Consider the following 22,604-nt stretch of genomic DNA (forward strand, 5'->3'; position numbering starts at 1 on the left):
CTTCCAAGCAATGCTGCTTCTGTTCATTTTGCAGCAGTCATAGCACAAACTTCACCGCAATCCTCCTCATGTTCAGTTCCTCTGACAAAATTCGTTGACATGTACCATAACTTAGTCTCAAGGTGTTACAGAGGTCTTGGATGGTCAGTCTACGATCTTGCAGAATCAGATTCCTAACCTTCGCGACATTTTCTGGCGTTTTGCCCGTTGACGGCCGTCCCGAACGATCGTCATCATCAGTCAGTGTTTGGCCATTTTTAAAACGCTTATACCAGTTGTAAGTTTGTGTCTGGCCTAAACTGTTTTCACAAAAAGGTTGCTTCAACATTTGCTGTGTTTCTACAGCGGTTTTCCGAAGTTTGAAACAAAACTTTATACAGACACGCTGTTCTCAGGTCAGCCATCGCAAAACCGCAAACTCGCGGAAACACAACGATGGAAATACGTTCACCAACAATAAACCCAACCACTCAACTCGACGCCACTTGCCACACTGATTCAAGAAGGATGTGTGAGGAGACACCTAGCGGTATTTCGATGTACTCATAACCATTCGCGTGCAAAATTCAAATTTTGGTAACTTTTTTATTGACCCACATATACTGGTCAGTGAGGGCATAACCTTCTGGAAGCTTCCATTAGTTTCACTTATTACAACAGCCAAGAAGCTTCTAGAAGATTCTGTTGTTTACCACATGATAGTCCATTTGGACCTTGTCTTAGTCTCGGACTTAACCGATGTTTACCACCTTGTCTGGATATAGTAGATCTATGAAGCAGAAGTGTCGACAGTTGTCTCTGCTTTGTAGTCCAAAATACAGATGCTGTAAATAACAAAATTGAAAGCCAGGTTACAGTATTTAGCATATCATCTTGTTACATCCTGTTCATGTCCTTATATATCGATAATGAATTTCCTTAATTAATACACTAGTTCCCTTATATACCACTGTGGTACATTGGTTCCCATTTATATCACCATATAAAACAACAGTAACAACCAGGTGTTAAACAATGTACAGTCACACATAACAATGGTTAATGAACTCGCCTCAGTAAAACATTCTCTTGTACATGCTGCAAAGTTCATTTTCCTCTGACACAGAAAGCAGATTGGTTATTATTTCAAAATATACCTTTTTAACCTCTAGTAGCTAAAAAGATGTGTTGTGAAATAATAACCAGCCTGAAGAATGCAATCTTCTGGGATGTGGCGCTGTCTGGATATTATGTTAACTGATGTTCTGGAGGAACGTGGCTGCAGTCACCTGCTCATGCTGGTTCATCATTCGTGGATTTCTTATACCCTGAAGATGGAGGCGATACATTTCTCTGAAACGTCAGTTAACGCAATATCTACATGGCACCACATCCTAGAAAATTGCATTCTTCATAGTCACCACTGTGAAAACCTCAAATCTTACAATAAGCAGCCTGCTTTGTGTGAAACAGAAAGAAGTTTTATTAACTGTTTACATAAATAGGATACACCACCTGATGTAAGATAAGTTTAATCAGTCTGCACAATTTGTTATTGTGAAATTGTTTGAGTGAAATTTTGTTGAAATCTGTTGTAAATATTAAGGCTCTTTCATTTGCTTAAAAGTCCTTATTACAGAATCTGCTTGTTATACATGAGGGATATCCAGAAAGTAAACATACAAGTGTAGTAAAAATGCAAGGGATTCCCCCCAGAAATGGCAATGCCATGTGAGATAGGGACGCATAACAGGGCTGAGTTCACCAGCTACAGTTATGGCAATGTTGTGCTCGCAGTGTGTGTTTAAAATGGCTGTGTCAATTCAAAATCCCACCAAATGTAAGGTTCGTGCAGTAATTCGATTTCTTCATACAAAAGGAAAACTGCTGCTGAAATTCATCGCCAACCTGTTTCTCTTTATGGTGAAGATGTTTTGAACAGGCAGAACATGGCAAAATGGTCTTGAATTTGAAGTGGGAAGAAGTGATGTTCATGATGAAATAAGGCGTGGAAGACCATCTGATGTCTCTGATGAAATCATCCAAAATTTGTTGAAAACATTCCTGCTGACGGACGTTTAACCATCAATGAACTCCATCAACAATGTCGAGAAGTGTCAAGAACTGTTCTCCATTCCTAAGAGAGCAAGTGGGAGTTTTCTACAATGCTGGAATAAAAAAACTCGTTCCCAGGCTCACTAATTGCCTTGCAATCCATAGTGACTATGTTGAAAAGATAATAAAGATGTGTTGTAAAATTGCTGCAAGATAATAAAAGAAAATACTTTACAAATATTTTCTGGGCTTTGTATCTTTACTTTCCGGATATCATTCGTATTATGTTGTCTTAAAAGCCCAGCATCTTCCTGCAGTGAATTTTCACACACAATGAAAGTCTGTGCCATAGCTGCAAACACACAGTGCATCTTTCATCTTTTGTAGAATTTTCAGCCCCATTTATACCAAACTCTCATTTTTAGCATACTTTCTTGTATTGTAAGGAAAGTCAGACATTTGGTATCATCATGTGTGTGTATTTCTTTCTCACTAATAACATTTGACCAATAGATTTTTACGAAACTTGGAATAATTACCATGCCGTTCCTGGTACCACTTAATGTAGGGTCATGAAATTTTGTGTCCTAAAAATATGCAGCTTTTGCTTGGACTGTGCATTTGTAGGATGTATAATTTAATTTATGATTGTTGGTTGGTTGGTTGCTTGCTTGCCGATGGCTGCATTTTGGATCATTTAACTCATTTTGCTTCTTGCTTCCCAATTTTCTTTTGGGAAGCTTTGCCAGGTTTGTTGCACATTTTGCACTACACAAGGGACACATATGACTCAAAGAATGTCACGGACGTGAGCAACTTTGTCCCCCTTTATAATTGTTATTATGTTCATTAATTGTGCATGCAACGTTACTGGTGACATCAGAGAAGTAGTACAGATATAATATTGCATGGAGTCAGGACAAAGATGAAATTTGCATTACAACTTGTTATGTACAATCATCATATAAAAATTATTTAATGAGTGCTTCTGCAGTGAAATTGGTAAATAAATGTACTCACATTATTTTTCCATTTTGTGTTTGTTTATGCAGCTTTTGCAGAAAAATTTATAAATACATCTTGAACCACAGAGTACTGTGTCAGAGGTATTTCTCCTTTTGGTACAAATATATTTGAAAATTGTGATTGTGTCTTACAGATCAGTTGGACTCTTGGTATGTTAGACCTTTGTTCATTTCTGCATGCATATTTTGTTATGATGAAAATTTTATTTATCTTATTAATACTGGTAGCCTTGTACATAAATTTATATGCATATATATACAAGTGTGTATGTGTGTCTGTGTGTGCAATTTCAAGCTCTCTGTAATGGTATGTCAGATGTATTTATTGAAGACACATTATTTTTTAGTAATTTCTTTACACATTTTGCATAACATTGGACAGTAATGTTGAAAGTTATCATACATCAGTGGGACCTGAACAAAAAGCAATGCTAAATACAGTAATCATCAGAAAAGCTATATGCTGCATTATCTATGTACTGTTCATGTGCTCTGTGCTTTCATGAGTGTGTTCTGTAAGAAAATTTTAAAAGGCAATGACATTCTGATTTACAAAAGCAGCATATACTGTAAAACTTATCATAATGATGAGGTTATATGAGAGAGAACTTCGTGATTCACATATTACACCTCTGTTCTGAAACTTGCAGTTTATTAGTTAGCACTCTGCATATTATTTTATCCTTCAGTGCTACGTAACTTATGCAGTTGAAAAGGCATTAAGTAAATCAAAATTTGATCAGTTTAATCTTCTGTTAATATTTCAACAGCCATTCCATTAATGTTCTTTAATGACTGTCTTATGTCACACTTTCACTCTACTATACTGCAGGATCATGTAGCTGCTACGTTTGGAGCTGGTCTGGGGTATGCCTGTGTGGTGGATGTTGGCGATCAAAAGACATCAGTGTCCTGTGTTGAAGATGGCATTTCACATCGGAACACAAGGGTAAGAATATGTTATTGAAACCATAAATAATAGTACTGTTGTTAAAAAAAATTGCTAGGGTAATTGCTTTCTGAGTTGAAGTAACAAGAAGTCTGTAATATGGTCATTTTTGAGTGGACAATAGTTGTTTGGCTCAAGAAATTTTGTGCTTCAGAGAACTTGGTTCATCATCATCATGATAAAAGCTCAACATTGGACTTGCCCTGATCTCTTCTCTTCATCACAACTTAACCACATATCCTCAGAATTCCATTTAAATATTACTCTGTCATCTATGCATTGACTTCACAGGTGGTTTCTTTGAAATTTTCCATCCAAAATTTGTTATGCATTTCTTCTTTCAGCTTTCCAGAGTTTTTGCTTATTGGAAACAAAAATAAGATTAGATGCCATAACTAAAATTAATTATTACACTATTGCTGATTTACACAATTTACAATCATGCCACATTAATCTTCTCAGTCTATCTGCACGAGTCCTCACGGATTTATAACATGGGAACTATAAAAGTCTCACTAAATCACACTCCCAATATCACTGTACCACTGTGCATGTAAAGTCTCAAATTATATGTTAAATCCTCATAGGGTGACCTCTTGTACTCTTCTTTACACCTAGTTCCAATTTGCTCCGAACTTACAGCTCACGGCTCTCATTATATGGCCTCGGAACGGACATGGACCTACAGTAAACACATGTTAAATTTTCACAGGCTGACCTCTTGTACTCTTCTGTACTCCTAGTTCCAATTTGCTCTGAACTTACACCTCAACTCTCGTTATATAGCCGCGGAACAGATATGGACCTACGGTAAACACGTATTACGTGATTGCTATCCAGCCAGCCTATTGGCATGTCCATCATATCCACAGAAAACACAGCTTACTCTGTTGCGTGTTGGACCGTGCGTACAGAGCAGTTGCCTGGCAATGCAACGATCAAATCTGTTACAGTATTGTACATGTGTCTTACAAGTTTTGCTTAGTTTTTCCATAGATGATACTTGTACAAGAATTGGGGATGCTCTGTGACTTCCATCATATTCTTCCTGCTTATTACGTTCTCAAGACTCATTTTTTCTGTTGAAAATAATAACATGGACTTCACAATTGGCTAGGCGGACTGCACCATCATGAGAATGTAACGTACAGCTGGTAAAGGTTAAATTGTATGCAGAGACATAGTTATATTTTAATTTATGGGAGCAGTAAAGGGCGAAGCTTACTGAAGTTAATTAATTTCAGTCAGTACAAATAATTATGTTTTGATTGAGCACTCTGGGAAATACAGAATACTGTAAATGAGAATCCAGCCTACGGCAACCAGAAGTCAAAGACCGAATTCAGAAACAGTGAGAAGAAATTCCCATGATTCTATAAAAGAAACATATGGTTCCAGGTGCGTATGGAATATGGTGGTGGTGACATCACACAGACTTTCTACTGGCTGCTTCAGAAATGTGCATTTCCTTATAAGACATGTGATCCAGACAATAAGCTTGATGCCATGTTGCTGAAGTCACTAAAGGAAAGCTTCTGCCATGTTAATTTGGTGAGTTTCACTGTGTGCTCAGTTTCAAGAGATTGTTAAAGTTAAAAGAAATTGTACAATATAATGAATGTATTCTTTCTAGGACATCTGCGGATCTCAGGAAAAGACCTTTGTGGTTCGGCAACCAAAAACTCCAACTCTGAAGTTTACTTTGCAGGTAAATGAATTGTTAGTACAGTGGAATTTTATTGTTAACAATTTATATGACAGGAAAGTGAGAAATTATTGTTATTTGTTTTGATATATTGTAAGAGATGAAATGATGGTATTCATCAAGGTGATTTAAGTTTAATTTCCTCTCGAGACAAGATGTTCCATATCTTAGTATGTACATATATACCATTTGTTCTTGAATCTGCCTGATAATCGGATATCTCAGATTAATGCAACCATCCAAAATTTATATGAATCCTATAGTAGATTTTTGGATTGCCAGTTATTATGGATTTTGAATTTAGTTCTGTTCCCATATTTCTAATTGCTTTATAAGTATTTTAAGTGTATGTGATGTTTCTTTATTTAATCAGTAGCTTTGAATTTGCATATTTTTTAGTTCAGATCTCAACTAGGACAGTTTTTCTTCACAAGCCTCTTCATATATTTTTCCAAGCCTCCATGCCTACAGGTACTGTTGAAAAATAATACAGGCTTAATATCGTGAATTGCATATGCAGTTTTTTAAGTGATAATGCGATATACAGTAAAATTCTTACTTGACATCTGTCAATTAAAAATTCTATTTATTAAGTTTCACTATTTTCGGTGTTTGTGTTTCATTGCTTACTAAGTAGATCTAGTTTAAAGTAAAAACATTCGCAAGGTTATTAATCATATGTAATAATGATATTTCACTTTCCTGTGAAAATTAAGATTGTATTGGTGTTCGTTCAGGTTGGAGATGAGAGCATTGTTGCACCATTGAGCTTGTTCCAGCCTGAACTTTTTGGAGTGACAGGATCAAAGTTAGTTCATGTCCAGCAGAGGGCAAGTGGAGATCCTGAAGATCCTCATGATGAGAATTATCTGCGAGAAACAAGTGTAAGTTGTGGTGTAGTCAGATTTTTCAGTTTACATAGATTTTAGAATTTGTAGACAACAATTTGGAATTAATGTGAAAGCTACCTTCTCTCTATGAAGAAAGCAGTCTTCTGGGATTTGGCATCATGTATATGTGGTGTTAACCGACATTTCGGAGGAACATATCGCCTCCATCTTCAGGGTAGAAGGAAAAAATATAAGAAATCCGCAACCGAAGAGACCGTGAGAACTGGTAAAAGCAGACTGCTATTCAGAGAATTCCAAGTTTAATTCTGGTTGGATCTGGGTACTGATTTTTCTGTACACAAATTGAGGCTTGAAATTCCAGAAATGTGGGCAATGTCACCTCCACCATAGTTGGAACCGACATTATCACTGCAGTTGTTATTCTCACCTATATGTGGAGGAGCCAAGTCCATCATGTGAAGTGCTCATGTCTTAGGAATGATCCTTCATGCTGCTGAATTGGATGCAGGCTTGGAAGAACGTAACTGGTGTTATTTTGCACGAAGAAATTCTAATTACTTGTCATAATATGACAAATCAGTTACTCTGACTCTTTCAATATGCCACCTGTATGGTTGGTTTGTAGTTTATATCAGTGTTTCTCAACAAATAATTTTCCTGGGGAGTAAAGTGCAGCTGGCGCATAAGGCTGACAACCTTACTGCCATCTTTGAGCTGATTGTCTAGATAATGTGGGACCCTCAATGTCTCACAACCCTATGGGCCTTCATGGCCTGGTACAGGGATAGCTTTACTTACTTTTACTTTACTTTCTCGACCAGCAGGACATATCTCTGAAACATTTGTCTTTAGCTCAACATTGACATAGCTGATTGCCTTAGAAGACTTTAGCATATTTATGCACCATGAAATCTTTGAATCTTACATCACCATATATATATGTACGAGGGGGGACCCAAAAATAACCGGAAACGACCTGTTGCGCGCGCATGCTTTGTAGTTACGAGTTGTGCTGCTAGGTGGTGTTAGCTGGGGGTCTCCCGCGACTGTCAGTGAGCTGGCGTCAGTCTGAGTTAAGTGGTTTGTCTGTGATGCTCTGTTGTGTGCGTTCCTGTTTCAACCCTTTGGCGATTAGTGAGATGGCCGACCAGAAGGAACAAAGAGTGTGCGTGAAATTTTGCTTTCTGTTAGGGAAAACTGCAGCCGAGACTGTTGGGATGCTTCGGCAAGCCTTTAATGATGATGCTTTGGGGAAATCACAGGTCTACGAGTGGTTTTCCCGTTTCAAATCTGGCAACATGTCAACAGAAGACATGCCACGCCCCGGGCGTCCTTCGACAGGAAGAAATGACGAAAACATTGCCAAAATCAAACGTGCAATTGATGAAGATCGTCGAAAGACCATTGACCAACTTTCTGAGGAAACGAACATCTCATGGAGCACGGTCCAGCGAATTTTAACCAAAGGTTTGCACATGAGACGGGTGTCTGCAAAATTTGTTCCTCGCTTGCTCGGAGATGACCAAAGAGAAAACCGCGTGAATGTTTGCCGCGACTTGAAGAGTGAAGTGCAGTTTTCCCTAACAGAAAGCAAAATTTCACGCACACTCTTTGTTCCTTCTGGTCGGCCATCTCACTAATCGCCAAAGGGTTGAAACAGGAACGCACACAACAGAGCACCACAGACAAACCACTTAACTCAGACTGACGCCAGCTCACTAACAGTCGCGGGAGACCCCCAGCTAACACCACCTAGCAGCACAACTCGTAACTACAAAGCATGCGCGCGCAACAGGTCGTTTCCGGTTATTTTTGGGTCCCCCTTCGTATATGTGATATGATGACATAAGGTTCTCACTCAAAGATGGTGCACAGTTACATCAAAACAGCGATTAAATAATCCCATATAAGTGTATGCAGATGGACTGTGTATGGTTATAAATACAGTGGAATCCATATTTAATTTTCCATACTCTAAAATTTTCCTGCATTTAATGTTCAGTAATCCCATCTGAGCAATATCAGTGTTTAAATGTTCTGTGTTCAAGATTTTCCTGAGTTTGTTGTTCAAATCCACTTCTCCCCAAAGAAACCTTAAATAGGGGTTTCACTGTATTTAACATGCCATTGACTGACCTCTTATAAAAGAAGCTCAAGTAGTCATTTTTTTTTTCAAAACTGTGGTAGTTGATTTATTCGTAAGATCAAAACATGCAGTGTGAAGCATCCATGCAGATGTTGTTTTCTCTGGAACCTAGATTATCAGATTTCATGGTAAGTTAACTACTGTGGTATTCTGATGGCAGAACATGAAGGTTCAATGCCATTAATACCCATTCCATCCATCCACCCCACATCCTGTTTCATTGAGACCCATCTTACTGTTATCCTCCCCTCTCCTCAACCTTCCAAAGTGATGTTTTTTTGTTTTTTTTTTTTTAATTTTTTTGTCTCCAAATTTTGTATACATTCCTCTTCTCTTTCCTCCTAGCTATATGTCCAGTCCATCTGAGTCTCATAGATTTCACGGTCGTAGCTGTCAGTTGGTCAGTATAAAATCCTAAAGTTTCTTGTTATGTAATATCCTAAATTTAGATCAATTATGGTCTTCAGGGTTGGGATACCAACAAGTCTTATAAGTAGTTAATCTTCAGGTAATTAGAGCATATTCCTTTGAAACATTCATAACCATCTACAAGACTACATGGTTTCAAAATCCAGAAGGTCACAAACTAAACTTTCACTGCCATGAGAACTTCAAATCCCATAATATCCTAAATTTATTCACTTATTTCATCCTTATATTCAAATGTTTCCAGATGCCTGTAATTTATATTCTTCCCTTAGAGTAAGAGATGGCGTTTCACGTGCATGATAGACATAGTTAAGCTAATACCATTGCGTAAAAGTAATGTTTCAATGAAGGCGTGTGAGTTTAACATCAGCCACTCTACATTATACTGCAGCGCCGTGGTATGAAAGAATCATTGGAACCTCTGGCAGGTGGCCTAGCTGGTGCTGACCTGGATGGTCTGGCTCCTGGTCTAGACTGTAGCGGAGGAGTGGGGCCTGGAGAAGAGGATATTGTAGTTGATGCTATTGATTCCACTGTTCCGTCTGGTGGCAGAGATGGTGAAACCAGGGAATTTGTGCTTGGGCCAGAGCAAGCACTAGGACTAGATCAAGCTGTGCTGCAAAGCATTGACAGATGTCGTAAGTAATGTACAACGATGAAAAGAAACAGAATTTGTGCCTGTATTGGAACATTAAGCATTTACTCACAGAACACAGCCTATAAAACATTCTTCATTGTTAAATCTTGCTTTTAAAGGCCCACACTGATGGAAAATTGTATCTTTTCCCACTTCTTGTTACATACCTCATCAGAATTTCTTCTCAATAATGGAGAAGTCATTTTGCATTCTGACCACCTTATTTTGAATGGCCATTTTTGTTTTACCTTTCACGATATTCCCTGGCAGATAAATATCAAACTTTGGAAGCTCCTATGCTTGAATCCATGAATGGTTAGAAATTTTAATAGCAGCTGCATAATCTGTGCATAATTTAGAAATATGTTTCCAAGAATCACTTTTCTACCTTGAAAGCTCTTGAGATGCCATAATAGAAAACTTCATATGGTACATATGTGCATACATGTAAGGCTAGTACCACATTAATAATACAGAGTCCATATGAAATTCCACCCATCCACTCTGAGGTAACTGACACTACGCATAATTATCACTTAAGCACACAGAACAGTTCACCAGATATTTTCTGCCATTTTGTCCAAACAGTTGGATAGGTGGTCAGAACACAGTGAGTTATGCATGAAGTAAACAGTCTGTCATGAACTATCACCACAAGAAAATGTGTAGTTAATTTCTGTTAATCATTGGACATATGTTTTTGTTGCCACTCAACTGTGAGCATTCTTTGTATTTGTGTCAAACTAAACTCATGTTGAGGTACTGAATGACATGTTTCTTATTGAGAATTATTACCAAAATGTCTTTTAATGCCTTTACATAATCTTACACATTTTAAGCAGTGTAACAGGTAACTCAGTGTCTTATGTGCGATAAAATGTCATAATATCTGGTTATTTAATACTGCAGATTATGGAAATAAGGAACATGTAAAAAAAGAGTGGAGACTGGTACTCAAATCTAGAGTATAGATTATGTAATCTGTCCAATTTTGAACCCTCTTTGATGTTGATACTTACACATTGCTGATATAAATCTGTTTTTCACAAAGCCGATCATCAGTATAGATATTCAAAAATTATTTCCTCATAGTTAATTAAATACCCACAAAAAAAACAAATAAAAATTACAGATTTTATTGCGTTCTGTATTCATGTAATTTACTAATTTTTGTATGATGAACAAATTTTTAAAAATATGATAAAGTTTAGTTTTGATTTTTGTGCTAATTAGGGGTTAGATTAGATTGACATAAACCAAAATAAAACTGGCCAGAGTATTATTGTTATATACTCACCTAATAGCACATTTGCTTCAGATCTGTAGAATAGTATTATATTTGAGCATCCTGTTACACTCACACAATATATATAAGACAAACACCGTCTTAAGTGTAACAATTTAATTGTAGTTCTTTTTTCTTTCCCTCCTCCACACTACATGTTTCGGCCCTAAATGGCCATCATCAGGTGTGTATTCTTACGTAGCTGTTACACTGCCTGTTAAAATTTAAAATCACCAGTCTTTCTAATTGTATAAAATCTTTGTTAACCTACACGCGTTAATTTGATTTCTAAATTTAGCACTTTTTTAAAACTTTAATTCAAGTTAAAATGTCTATAAGACACACAGTACACAATACACCAGACAGCACACGTATTAAAGATAAGCAGCGACACACACAGAGAGAGCCTACACAGAACAATACCTGAACAGCGTTAAACAAGAAGTGGCCGCTGCAGCACTATAGACATAGGGCATGTACCCTGAGAAATTTTAATTTCAAAATTTGAAAAAGAAAAAGAACAAAAATCTTATAGACATTTTAACTTGAATTAAAGTTTTAAAAAAGTGCTAAATTTAGAAATCAAATTAACGCGTGTAGGTTAACAAAGATTTTATACAATTAGAAAGACTGGTGATTTTAAATTTTAACAGGCAGTGTAACAGCTACGTAAGAATACACACCTGATGATGGCCATTTAGGGCCGAAACATGTAGTGTGGAGGAGGGAAAGAAAAAAGAACTACAATTAAATTGTTACACTTAAGACGGTGTTTGTCTCATATATACTGTAGAATAGATTTGGAGATGAAATGAAAGAACATTACCTCCCCATTATATGCTTATTTTATGCACAGAATGCCCTAAAAGGATAGTGGTAACCTGACAAGTGCAATTTTTATCTGCACTATGTCAAATGGTAAGAGTATCAGTGGGTTTAGTCCATACTGAAACTGGCGGAACAACTGGAGAGCTGTCATGTAAGAATGTCTGTTAAATGTTTCCAGCTACAGAGGACTTGAAAAGAAAGATGTATGGCTGTATACTAGTAGTTGGAGGTGGCATGAAGTTCATTGGAATTGGAACATGGCTACAAAACAGAATTTCCCTTCAGATCCCATACATGTACAGAGCAGGTGAGTGTATAGCTGCTCCAGTTTTCAGTTTCACTTACCTGTTGCACTGGGGGTTATAGAGGAAGAATCACAACTAGTTATGTATTTATATGGCCACGCCATAACTCAAGCAGTTAGTTGCTGGCTTCCAGGGTTTGATCCTGGGTCTGGTCAAGTGGGATTTGTGGTGGACAAAGTGGTGCTGGGGTGGGTTTTCTCCGGGTACTTCGGTTTCCCCTGCCAATCTTCATTCCACAAAATTCTCAATTATCATAATTACCCAGGGCAGGTACAATAGGCCAATCAGTGGCCACTGTGTTAAGTGGACCCAGCTGGACTCCACCCCCCACTGAGCAAATTTAAAAAATTTTAATTTTATGTATTTGCATAAAGTAAGTAAAAGTAAGCCGGTCACGGTAGCCAAGTGGTCTAAGGTATGTACTGTCTTTGCTCGCTTGGAAACCAGGATCATGGGTTCAAATCCCACTCAGGGCATGGATGTTCAGTTTATGTGTGTGCGTTTTTCTGTGTTTGTGTATAGGTAGAGGCCTTGTGACGAGCTGATCACCTGCCCAAGGAGTCCTACCAAATGTGTAAGATCTAGAACAACCGAAGTGAACGGAGAAGTTCATGGAGGTAGGCCTAGGCCCACTGGGGCTGTAGTGCCAAAGGGGGAAAAAAAAAGTAAAGTAAAGGTATCCCTGTAACAGACCATGGAGGCCCATAGGGTTGTGAGATGTTGAGATTCAAATATTTTCTAGACAATTGGCTCATAGATGGCGGCAAGGTTAGATATTTACATACATTTTGATTTATATTTTGTATCTGAGGTTACAAGGCAAGAATCAAAATTAATTACAAATAAAAAACACTTTGTTTTTTTAAAGCTTGTGGCGCAAGATTCAAAGCTAGTTATCATTCAAGAATAATCCACAACTTGATGTTAAACCTTTGGCAATCCCATTTACAGTGTTGCTGCCTGAGCCTGACGTGGACCATGGTTTTAAAGAACATTTTAAATGTTCAGTGTATATTTGTATAATTTATGGGATATTGTTATATACTATGCACAAGCTGTGCCTAAGAGGGTCAGAGGACACATGTAACTATCTGAATTGAAATCTTTCATTAGTCGGTAACACACAAAGGTGTATGCAAATGTGTAGTGTTGTAGTATTGTCAAGCATGAAGGCTGGCATGCATGATTACATTTTTGAGTATTCTAGAGCATCAGAACTGGCGAGGAGTCAAGGAAGCTGCAGCATTTTCACAGTCTACAAAATTTGAATATTACTACTTGAAAGTAAAAGAATATCTGTACATGACTAAAATGTAGAGAGTCTACCAATATTTGTCCATATAAATTATATACTGTTAGTGGCGTTTTCAGTGCTCTGCAGTGGTATTATACAGTCTGTTTCTAGGGACAGCTTTGTCTTATATATTTTGTTTGCTTCCTCTTATTACACCATCCTTCACTTGTTCTAAGTAACAGAAAGTAGTCATAACAGATACAGATAATGGATCAAAAGGGAATTATTAGGAAGTTAGCTTCAGAATAAGTAAAAACTACCGTTACCACAGTAACAATCTCATGTGAAGAACAGGTATTCCACTTAGTTACTATAGGATTCTGACGATGGTGTATAACACAGAGATATTGGATTTTCAGACTTTATCCATCGTCCTGGTTTTAAGATAACTAAGAAAAAACACAACGTTTCGGAAACTGGATCTGTTTCCGTCCTCAGGTGAAGGAAAACACCTATTCTATTGGGTCCCTTAGAAAGTGCTAGCCTCAATGACTGGATCTTAGTTATCTTAAAACGAGGACAATGGATAAAGTCCAAAAACCCAATATCTCTAGGTATTCCACTATTTTGTATATGGTAATAATATAATCTATGCAGTGTTATTTATTTTAGGCTGTTTTATTTCTCACATTTAAAGGAAACTGAAACTTGGAATTTTCTGTTATGGGCTGTTAATATAAGACGCATGCATTACTTGCAGAACAATTGGATATCGTAACAACCCCAAAAGAGATGGATCCTCAAATGACTGCATGGAAAGGAGCAGCAATCATGTCTTGCTTGGAATCTGCACAGGAATTGTGGATCTATCCTGTTGAATGGGAAAAGTTAGGCGTCAAAATTCTACGGGAACGAGCTCCTTTCATGTGGTGAAATTAGTAGTGTGCTGTAAAAGAGTTAGTATATGGCAGGGAAGTGAACATGCTGAGAACAGAATGAGGTGTGACTGGAGATTTGATTTACTGTATGGTGAGTTGGGAGCAGTCTTCTTTCATGTGGTGAAATGGAGTGTGTAGCCAATGCCCTGGCCAGGGTTTGAATTATGGTAGGTATCTTGCAGCCACAGATGATGTGTATGGTTTTTCTTTATTACCTGTTTTATTATTAATCATGACTGCTAGCTGTTATGTTTTCCCATTCCCGTATATCATATTGATAATTTGTGATTAACTATTCATTTTATGATTATATCCATGTTCTTCTGCCTTCTTAGGAATAGGTTCAAGCCTGTTCTGTCTTTGGAACCATCTGGTAAGAGGTCTCAGTATTTCAATATGGTCAGTTCATGCCAAATTGTCACAGACAAGTGAAATTTTCGACCTAACTTCCAATTTCAATGAACGTTGGTAAGACTGTAGACTCCACAGAAGATAATATCTTTCTGAGAGTTCTGTGCACCATGTCTTGCAGTTTTTATTGAGCAAGGGTGCAAAAATTGTTAAGAATTGATTCTTTTTCACACCTATATTAAAAATTATAACTTTTGTTCTGTATAAGCTACAGAGCTCATATGAGGCTTGTTTATGAGCTCATGAAATGTTCTTATGATGGATATTGTCATGTGTTAGAGTGTGTCTATAGACAGGTTTTGGATCAGTAATCTGATTTATTCTGCTTGTACAGATCTGTGACTACATGTAATTATAACCATTTCACTAATTCACACACACTTTTACAGTTCACTAGAGCACACATTTAAGTCTTCTCAGTATGCTGTGTCATCACCAGTCTTCTGGGAAGGGCTTCCAATCGTGGACATTCCCCATCCTCTGGGTTCCTGAACTGTCCTCATGCCTCTCATACAGCAACTCTTGACTAGTTAACTAACTCACCAACCAACTAACTCCACTCCACTTCTCTGACTGACTCATCCCTCACGAACTGTCCTGCACATCTCAGCACAGACTATGTGGAAAGAACCATTCCTCATTTTTGTAGTTCAGTTGTTGCCGTGGGAACGTGTTTTTTGTGAAGCCGTTACTCAGTAATGCTTCTTGTATATTACTTATCTCTCAGTCTTTGCCCAGCAATGGGTCTACATGCCACATTATATAACTCATTCAGGTAGGGTAGTTTTGATTTCAATATAACCTGATGCAACCTTTGACCACTAATTTCTCATAAAATGCAATTTTTTCTGCAAAGGCACACAAAAGACATACTTTTATGCATGAAAATATACATCATGGTTATCTCAGCAGTGTTTTATTTTCTTCTTCAGAAAGGAAAGTGGACTAAAAGTGGGTTGATACCTCTGAGATTGCCAAAAGTGTAGAAACCTGAATTTTAAATTTTGCATACTGTTTATGGCAAGAATAAATTATCTCTTTTACAGACATTATGAGAGAACTTGACTCTGTAGTTCAGTACAAATCCCATTAGGTTTAAAATCTTGCACTTATATTTTTGCAAGATATTCAGACCACATGAACACAGAAACTGCATCAGAAACAATTTAGGATTTAATAGAATGAGTATGAGGCACACACTTTATAACTGACTTTGAAATCGGTGATCCAGTATTGTGAACATCATTACAAACACACTTGTAAGGCATCATAATGAAAAATCACTATCACGTGGCAAAGTCCTCCAAAAGTGAAGTTATGATGAACAGTCAAATTATGGAACAAGTTAAATTTTTTTAATTATGTACTCACCAACAAGCGGTGGTCGCTTGGTCCATATAGTTCACTTGCAGACTAAAACCATGGAGTTTGTTTTTTGTACACTGTGATATATCATACAATTATAGATGATCTGCAGAAGAAACTAGATAAATTTCAGTATGTGTATAGAACCACACAGTGAACTCCTAAATAAAGCAAAAAAGGACACAAGTTTTATAAAGTAACAGCTGCATCAGTTCTTTTGTATGCATGTGAAAATCAGGCAAGAGAAAAATTGAAATGACCAGCATGAGATTCGGGGGTGAGTGGCTTGCTATACACTGTGAGATAAACACCACTGATCACAGTGACTTAAGGATATTTGAAGATGATGTGATGATTGAAGATCAGAAAAAAGGTGGAGCAGGAATTTAACATTCAGATGTGCATTTTATGTATATAATACATTACACCTACAATGAAATCACAGTATTATGATTATTTGGAGAAAATTTGATTTGAATGCTGAACTATGGAAAACTTTAAATCCAAAAATATCCACTGTAGCTGCTGAGTCTCAAACTGTGTTGGTAAGTTTTCTGTATGGTGCCAGTTGTAGTGTAACATCAGTAAGTCTTGTCAGACTGATTGATGCATGTTGTGCTGTTTTAGTTTTCAGTTGCTTTATGGTTGAAAAGTTCAGATAACCTCTGAAAGGTATATAGTACATCTGGTTGTACATGTATATGTAATAAACTATTACTGGTAGTCCACAAAACAGGATGAATAAGGCCACTTTCAGACAAGACACACAGTGGCTTGCGATTAGTGTCTGGGACACAGCCACTCAACACCACAACACGCGCACTTAATGGCTCTGATGTCAGAACCCCATGTTGATATTACCCTCAGTCATTCACATGGAGGTATCAGAATGTTTATCCGCCATTTCATAAGTGACGCTAGACTCTGTATGTCCCGTCTGAATGCTAGCATAGAACTCAATGCACTTCGAATGGCCAGACCACAAGTCAGTGTCTCAGCCACTGAAGGGGAAAGACACAGCTGCAACACAGTGTCTTGGACGTGGGACACTGAGACGCTTGTGTGAACACTAGTATTCACGCTAATGTATTTGAAGTCGTTGGACTCTGTGTGTCTTGTCTGAAAGCAGCCTAATGGATCACTATACTTTTTCAGAATGTCATCAGAGGCTGGTGGAATAGTGGGGTGTCTCTGATTTGAGGTTCCCACAGTAGTGGTTATGAAGAGTTCTATCTTCTGTAGTCCATAGAAAGTCAGTGGACATTTCAGAGGAACACGTTGTCTCCATCCCTAAGGTTGTTTATATATCAAAAGACAGGACTTTTCAGTATGGTGCTTGTTGATGCAAAATTTAGGTTTGTAACTCTGAAACCTGTAGCAACAGTATTTATATTGTTTGTTTTGTAAATGGAAATCTAATCAGCATTCAGTATGGAGTTGTTTCTTCTCTCTTTCTTTTGACATGTATTGTCTAAGATGTTTTTATAAACAGGAATGAATTATGTAGGATTTGATGTTCTCATGACATTGATTATGAGTTCTTTTTGCTGTCTGCTTCATGTTGGTTTCTTGCTTGGCTTACCCTTTGACTCAGAAGATAAAGGCGACATATTCCTTTGAAACATTGACTTAGGGATATCCCAGAAGGATATCATCAGAAATGAATTATTTCTATAGTTATTGAATTTAATCACATTATATCTACTGATGAAGTAAGAACTTCCATATCTGATTTTCAAAATTATTCAATTGTGTTATGAATGGTATTTGAGGGAGCAAAGGTTAAGTCTTCACTTATTGGTGTGGTTAGTAAATATAGATATGTAACTCAGTGCCATTGGCTGGGCAATGCTGCTTCCATGACATCACACTTAGCCTGCAGTTTAAAAAGCTCAATCGGGAAAGTAGGTAACTAACCAATTAACATGGGTATCCAACAATTCAAAACACAGCAGTTAATAATTTTTCAACCCCAGTACCCTGTAGTGCAGTGGAACTTAATTCATTTCTAAAATGGGTGATGCTACGTGGTCTAACCAATATTGGATCTGAAGTTCACACAGAGGTTTAACCAATATCACTTCACTCATGTCCATCAGAACAAAGTTTATCAGCAGTTAATATAAAAAAGTACACACATTTTATATAAATTTAACTGAAATGAAGTACATTACAAGTAGAAACGTTTAGTATTTATGAGTGATGGGACAGCTGAGGTTGGGTAAACTTGAATGAAAAATGTTTCCATTGTAGACAGGACCACACTAATCCTTGACCTTGAAGGTATGAAGAGAATCAGTGTCACTGAAAACAGGATGACGTGATGTTTTATCTAAGGTTAGAATTCTGTTGGTAGATAGTGTTTGTACAGTCATCTTCCTTGTGTCTTATCTACTGCAGATAACCTTCACTTAACAATATCCTATGATTGAGAACAGTAAACAAGATAATGATACCTCTATAATATTTTTTATTTGTGAGCTAAAACTGCTTACTATGCTGTTATTGACAGTGTCACGTAACTTCGAACAAGTGTAGACCTATACCCTGACCTAATTTCTTACTCATTATGTACGATTTAGCGCACAAGGAAACTGACGTTTTTAAGCAGATGATAGAAAAACCGTAAGTATAACCTGCTTCGGAGGTGCCTTACAAACAACTGGCTGCCTGTCGCTTCTCACACCCTTGCACCAACCCCCTTGTCTTTTTATGTTTTGTATGAGATTGTATAAGTTTGACTAGCTCTATATCCTATGGGTGCTAAAGCCCCTGTACAGGATTTGTGGAGTTATTTAATAACAATAAACACATTTTTATTTCAGTATCTGGGAAGAGTTGTTTGATATTTCTTACTGCTTCTTTGCTGTATGTTAATTTCATAGCGTGGCTTCACTCTGAAGTTAGTGAACCATCCAGTATTTGTGAGTTCGGTGGTAACTTCGTTTCGGCTTTCTATCTACTTTGAGCAGGAGTACGATGCAGTTCCGTACAGAATACAGTTTAAGAGGGTATATAAAACCTATTCAAGACGGAAAAAGATTTAGACGTTAATGATAAGTTATCAGTGATGTTTCCTTTGTTTGCATAGTTTTTATCTATATGGATGGGCGTGTACCTGTCCTTCCGCAATCCCTTTCCCCTTTCACTCACGTACTGACCTTCATTTTTTACCAGCAGATGGCAGAATGCATACCAAATCGCACGTGCTAATTTCGTGTTTCAAACGGTTAACACCACGGTTGTTTCCCGGTGCTCGCTGTAGTTACTTCTGCAGAAAACAGTCAAGTTTAGCAATGTATCAAGCTGTGGAAAGAGGTTCACCTAATACAACGGACTACAGAATATATTTCAGTGAGTTATAATTTGAAGTTCATCAGTGTTTGGAGAGATCGGTAGTTGTGATTAAGAAACGCTGATGTAACCTTCGGGTTTGCATTGCATATTGTATGATACCAGCTTTATCCCTAGTAAATGTTTGTGCTTCTTTTTTAGTTTTTTTCGGGTTTGCATTCTTCAGGGCATTCAGTGGCGATAAAATGAGTTGCTTTAAATATTTGTTAACCATTGATGTCTTCAGCGAGTGGGCTGACTTAGCCTTAGAGCTTGTCGCGTTTGTTCGGTTCAAAGCTCAGTCAAGACGCTGGCAATCCAGACATCGCGTGTAATCAGCAGCCGCTCGAGGCAAATGACGAGATACCGTCCGAAATTAGGCTACGACCGGTTTCCTCCAAATCCTATCCAATTCGTTATTCGTTGTTCCTACCATTCGACGCTGTTTCATTTTATTTTATTTTATTTCATTTCATTTCATTTATTCACCTTCCATGAAACCGGTCGAGAGTACGTTCTCATGCGGATGTGGAAATCGTCCTAGTTACAGTCACAACTAAGAATTACAGTTGTCATCCAGTAGCATACGCATTTGTAATACAATACTGATAAACGTATACAGTATAATAAAATAAGTTAATCTTTGTAGTAAGAGCAATGGCAAACCTTTTACAATTTGAACAGTTTTATACAAGTTTGTTAATTAACAATTCAGTAGTTAAAACACAATGTCATTAATGAGTTTTGTACATCGTACATTAATAGTACAATAAATTGAATTAAAGACTAGTATACAGTGATATAAAGATTGTGTATATCAAAAATAAGTAGTCGAGCTGCTGACAGCATCTTAACCCTCCCTTCTCCAAAGGAACCTGTATCATTTATTTCATAGAGCGGAATTAATACAATATAAACTCTGTAGCCCCTTTTTCATCCACTGATCCAAAATGGACTATGCCAGCATATTTTAAGTCATGACTTTTATGTGGTTTTAAAGTAACTAAAGACCAGCTTGTGTAAGGCTGGGAAATATGCTGTCATCTGAGCATCTGAAGGTTTTCAAGGCATATGCTACAATTCACTGATTGTGTGATAAGTCATGTAATATTTTAGTGAGTTGTGTTGTTTTTGTGGCTCCAGAAGCAAGAAACTATAGGTAAGTGTGAGATTGTTGTCAGTGAATTGGCTAGTGACTACTGAACTCTGTTTCTTATTAAAGGAAAATTGTTGCTGTTGAATTACTGGGGATTTCTTGAAGCCTGTAAAAACACTTTGTAAGTACAGTATACCAGAGGTATTATGGTAGCAGTGATGTGCTGGTGCAAGAAGGGCAGAAAAGCTGGCTGTCATCTAAATACCACCCCCACCACCACCACCACCACCAGTTATGCAGCATGTTTATTGCCTGTACCTGTAGAAAAGTTAACACACAGTTTTTATTTCAGGAAATTCTTCTGGTCCGATTTCCCCTTTACATGACATTCCCATTTATGCTGATGCTAGTAAGAAAATCTACAATATGGTTGTTGAAATCCCTCGGTGGACAAATGCAAAAATGGAGGTAAAACAAAAACTGTGTAGTCTTTGTGTTTAACCTTTGAATTCCATCCGGCCTTGTTCCAAGGTGACGTATGAGTGAAACAAACATGTCCAAATTCCCATTGATTAATCCTCATATGATATAGATAGTGGGAGAAAGATTATGGTGACTTATCTTTTAGATTAGGATTCTGAGAGAATATGCAATGCTTACACTCATCTCAGTCACAACCAGATGAGATACATCGAGTTTATCAGATTAATTAGTGATAGCTTATTGCCAGTGATTCTTTTCCTCTATTTGGCCATGCCTATGATATTTGATATAGTACACTTTTCTGGTTGACAATTTTTAATTTTTACATAGAATATATCCATTCAGGCACTCTTTATGTCATTTTAAAATATCTGTTTTCTGCCTGTGTATAGTGTTACTACTACTGTTACCACCACTGCTACTACTACTCAATGACCTTTACAGTCCATGATGAACCTTGGCCTCTGTTTTACACTTTCTTAATCATATTGACAGTAGGACTCCTTGAGTGGGGATCAGCCAACTGCAGGTCTGCTACTGCCACAGGACAACACAAACACAGAATAAAGGCAGACAAACATTCATGCCTCAAGTGGGATTTGAACCCATGACCATAATGTTTGAACAGGTGAAGACAGTTCATGCCTCAGACTACGGTTCCAGTGTGACTGACATATAGTAGTACAGAAATTAAGGTGATAAAGTGTTGAATGAAATAGCAGTGTGTTGGTGCAGGCTGTTTGATGGGATGTGAGCTTTGGTGGTGAGCAGTACAACAGTTATGGTTGTGCTATTGGCAGGCAGTGTTTGTACCCCTCCAACATAGCTGAGGTCTCACTGAACTGCCTGTAATTAGGTAATGGGTGCTTTAACTGTTTCAGTCGAAGTGTTGAGAAGTGTTTATTCTTTTGTAACATAGTGGTTTCCTAAACAAAAGTACAAAGGTTTGCATAAATTATTATATTATTATATAAAATCAATATTGACCTCCAGTCTTCAACCTCATTCCCATTCCATTGTTCCACCATACTCAGGAGTCATCCTGTTGGCTAGCACCCAGGATGACGCGTAACAGTTCCACCATACTCAGGAGTCATCCTGTTGGCTAGCACCCAGGATGACGCGTAACAGTTCCACCATACTCAGGAGTCATCCTGTTGGCTAGCACCCAGGATGACGCGTAACAGTTCCACCATACTCAGGAGTCATCCTGTTGGCTAGCACCCAGGATGACGCATAACATTAAATAACTGTTCCCTTTTTCTTTCTGTTTGAATCATAAAATTAACCGTGTAACAAATTTACATTTACATGCCTTTTTTTCCTTTGTTTCCTGCTGTACACTATGAAGGGGGACCCAAAAATAACCGGAACCGACCTGTTGCGCGGGCATGCTTTGTAGTTACGAGTTGTGCTACTAGGTGGTGTTAGCTGGGGGTCTCCCGCGACTGTTAGTGAGCTGGCGTCAGTCTGAGTTAAGTGGTTTGTCTGTGGTGCTCTGTTGTGTGCGTTCCTGTTTCAACCCTTTGGCGATTAGTGAGATGGCCGAC

General features: G+C 37.7%; 2 protein-coding genes across 3 annotated transcripts in view; both read left to right on the plus strand.

Moving 5' to 3' along the window:
* LOC111875478 (actin-related protein 8) overlaps positions 1-18,606 on the plus strand; it is a 24,340-nt gene extending 5,734 nt beyond the window's left edge. The window contains exons 6-12 of the mRNA XM_023871763.2: positions 3,892-4,008; positions 5,407-5,559; positions 5,642-5,716; positions 6,451-6,597; positions 9,531-9,777; positions 12,068-12,196; positions 14,189-18,606. Coding sequence (XP_023727531.1) covers positions 3,892-4,008; positions 5,407-5,559; positions 5,642-5,716; positions 6,451-6,597; positions 9,531-9,777; positions 12,068-12,196; positions 14,189-14,361 — 1,041 coding nt within the window. The 3' untranslated portion in view covers positions 14,362-18,606. The remainder of the gene's footprint in view (positions 1-3,891; positions 4,009-5,406; positions 5,560-5,641; positions 5,717-6,450; positions 6,598-9,530; positions 9,778-12,067; positions 12,197-14,188) is intronic.
* A 716-nt stretch (positions 18,607-19,322) lies between these two features.
* Positions 19,323-22,604, plus strand: part of LOC111875479 (inorganic pyrophosphatase) — an 11,425-nt gene continuing 8,143 nt past the window's right edge. For both annotated transcript variants that reach the window (XM_023871766.2, XM_023871765.2), the window contains exons 1-2: positions 19,323-19,496; positions 20,924-21,039. In XM_023871766.2, coding sequence (XP_023727534.1) covers positions 19,331-19,496; positions 20,924-21,039 — 282 coding nt within the window. In that variant the 5' untranslated portion in view covers positions 19,323-19,330. The remainder of the gene's footprint in view (positions 19,497-20,923; positions 21,040-22,604) is intronic.

The sequence above is a fragment of the Cryptotermes secundus genome, unplaced genomic scaffold (genome assembly GCF_002891405.2).
Source record: "Cryptotermes secundus unplaced genomic scaffold, Csec_1.0 scaffold358, whole genome shotgun sequence".
NCBI lineage: Eukaryota > Metazoa > Arthropoda > Insecta > Blattodea > Kalotermitidae > Cryptotermes > Cryptotermes secundus.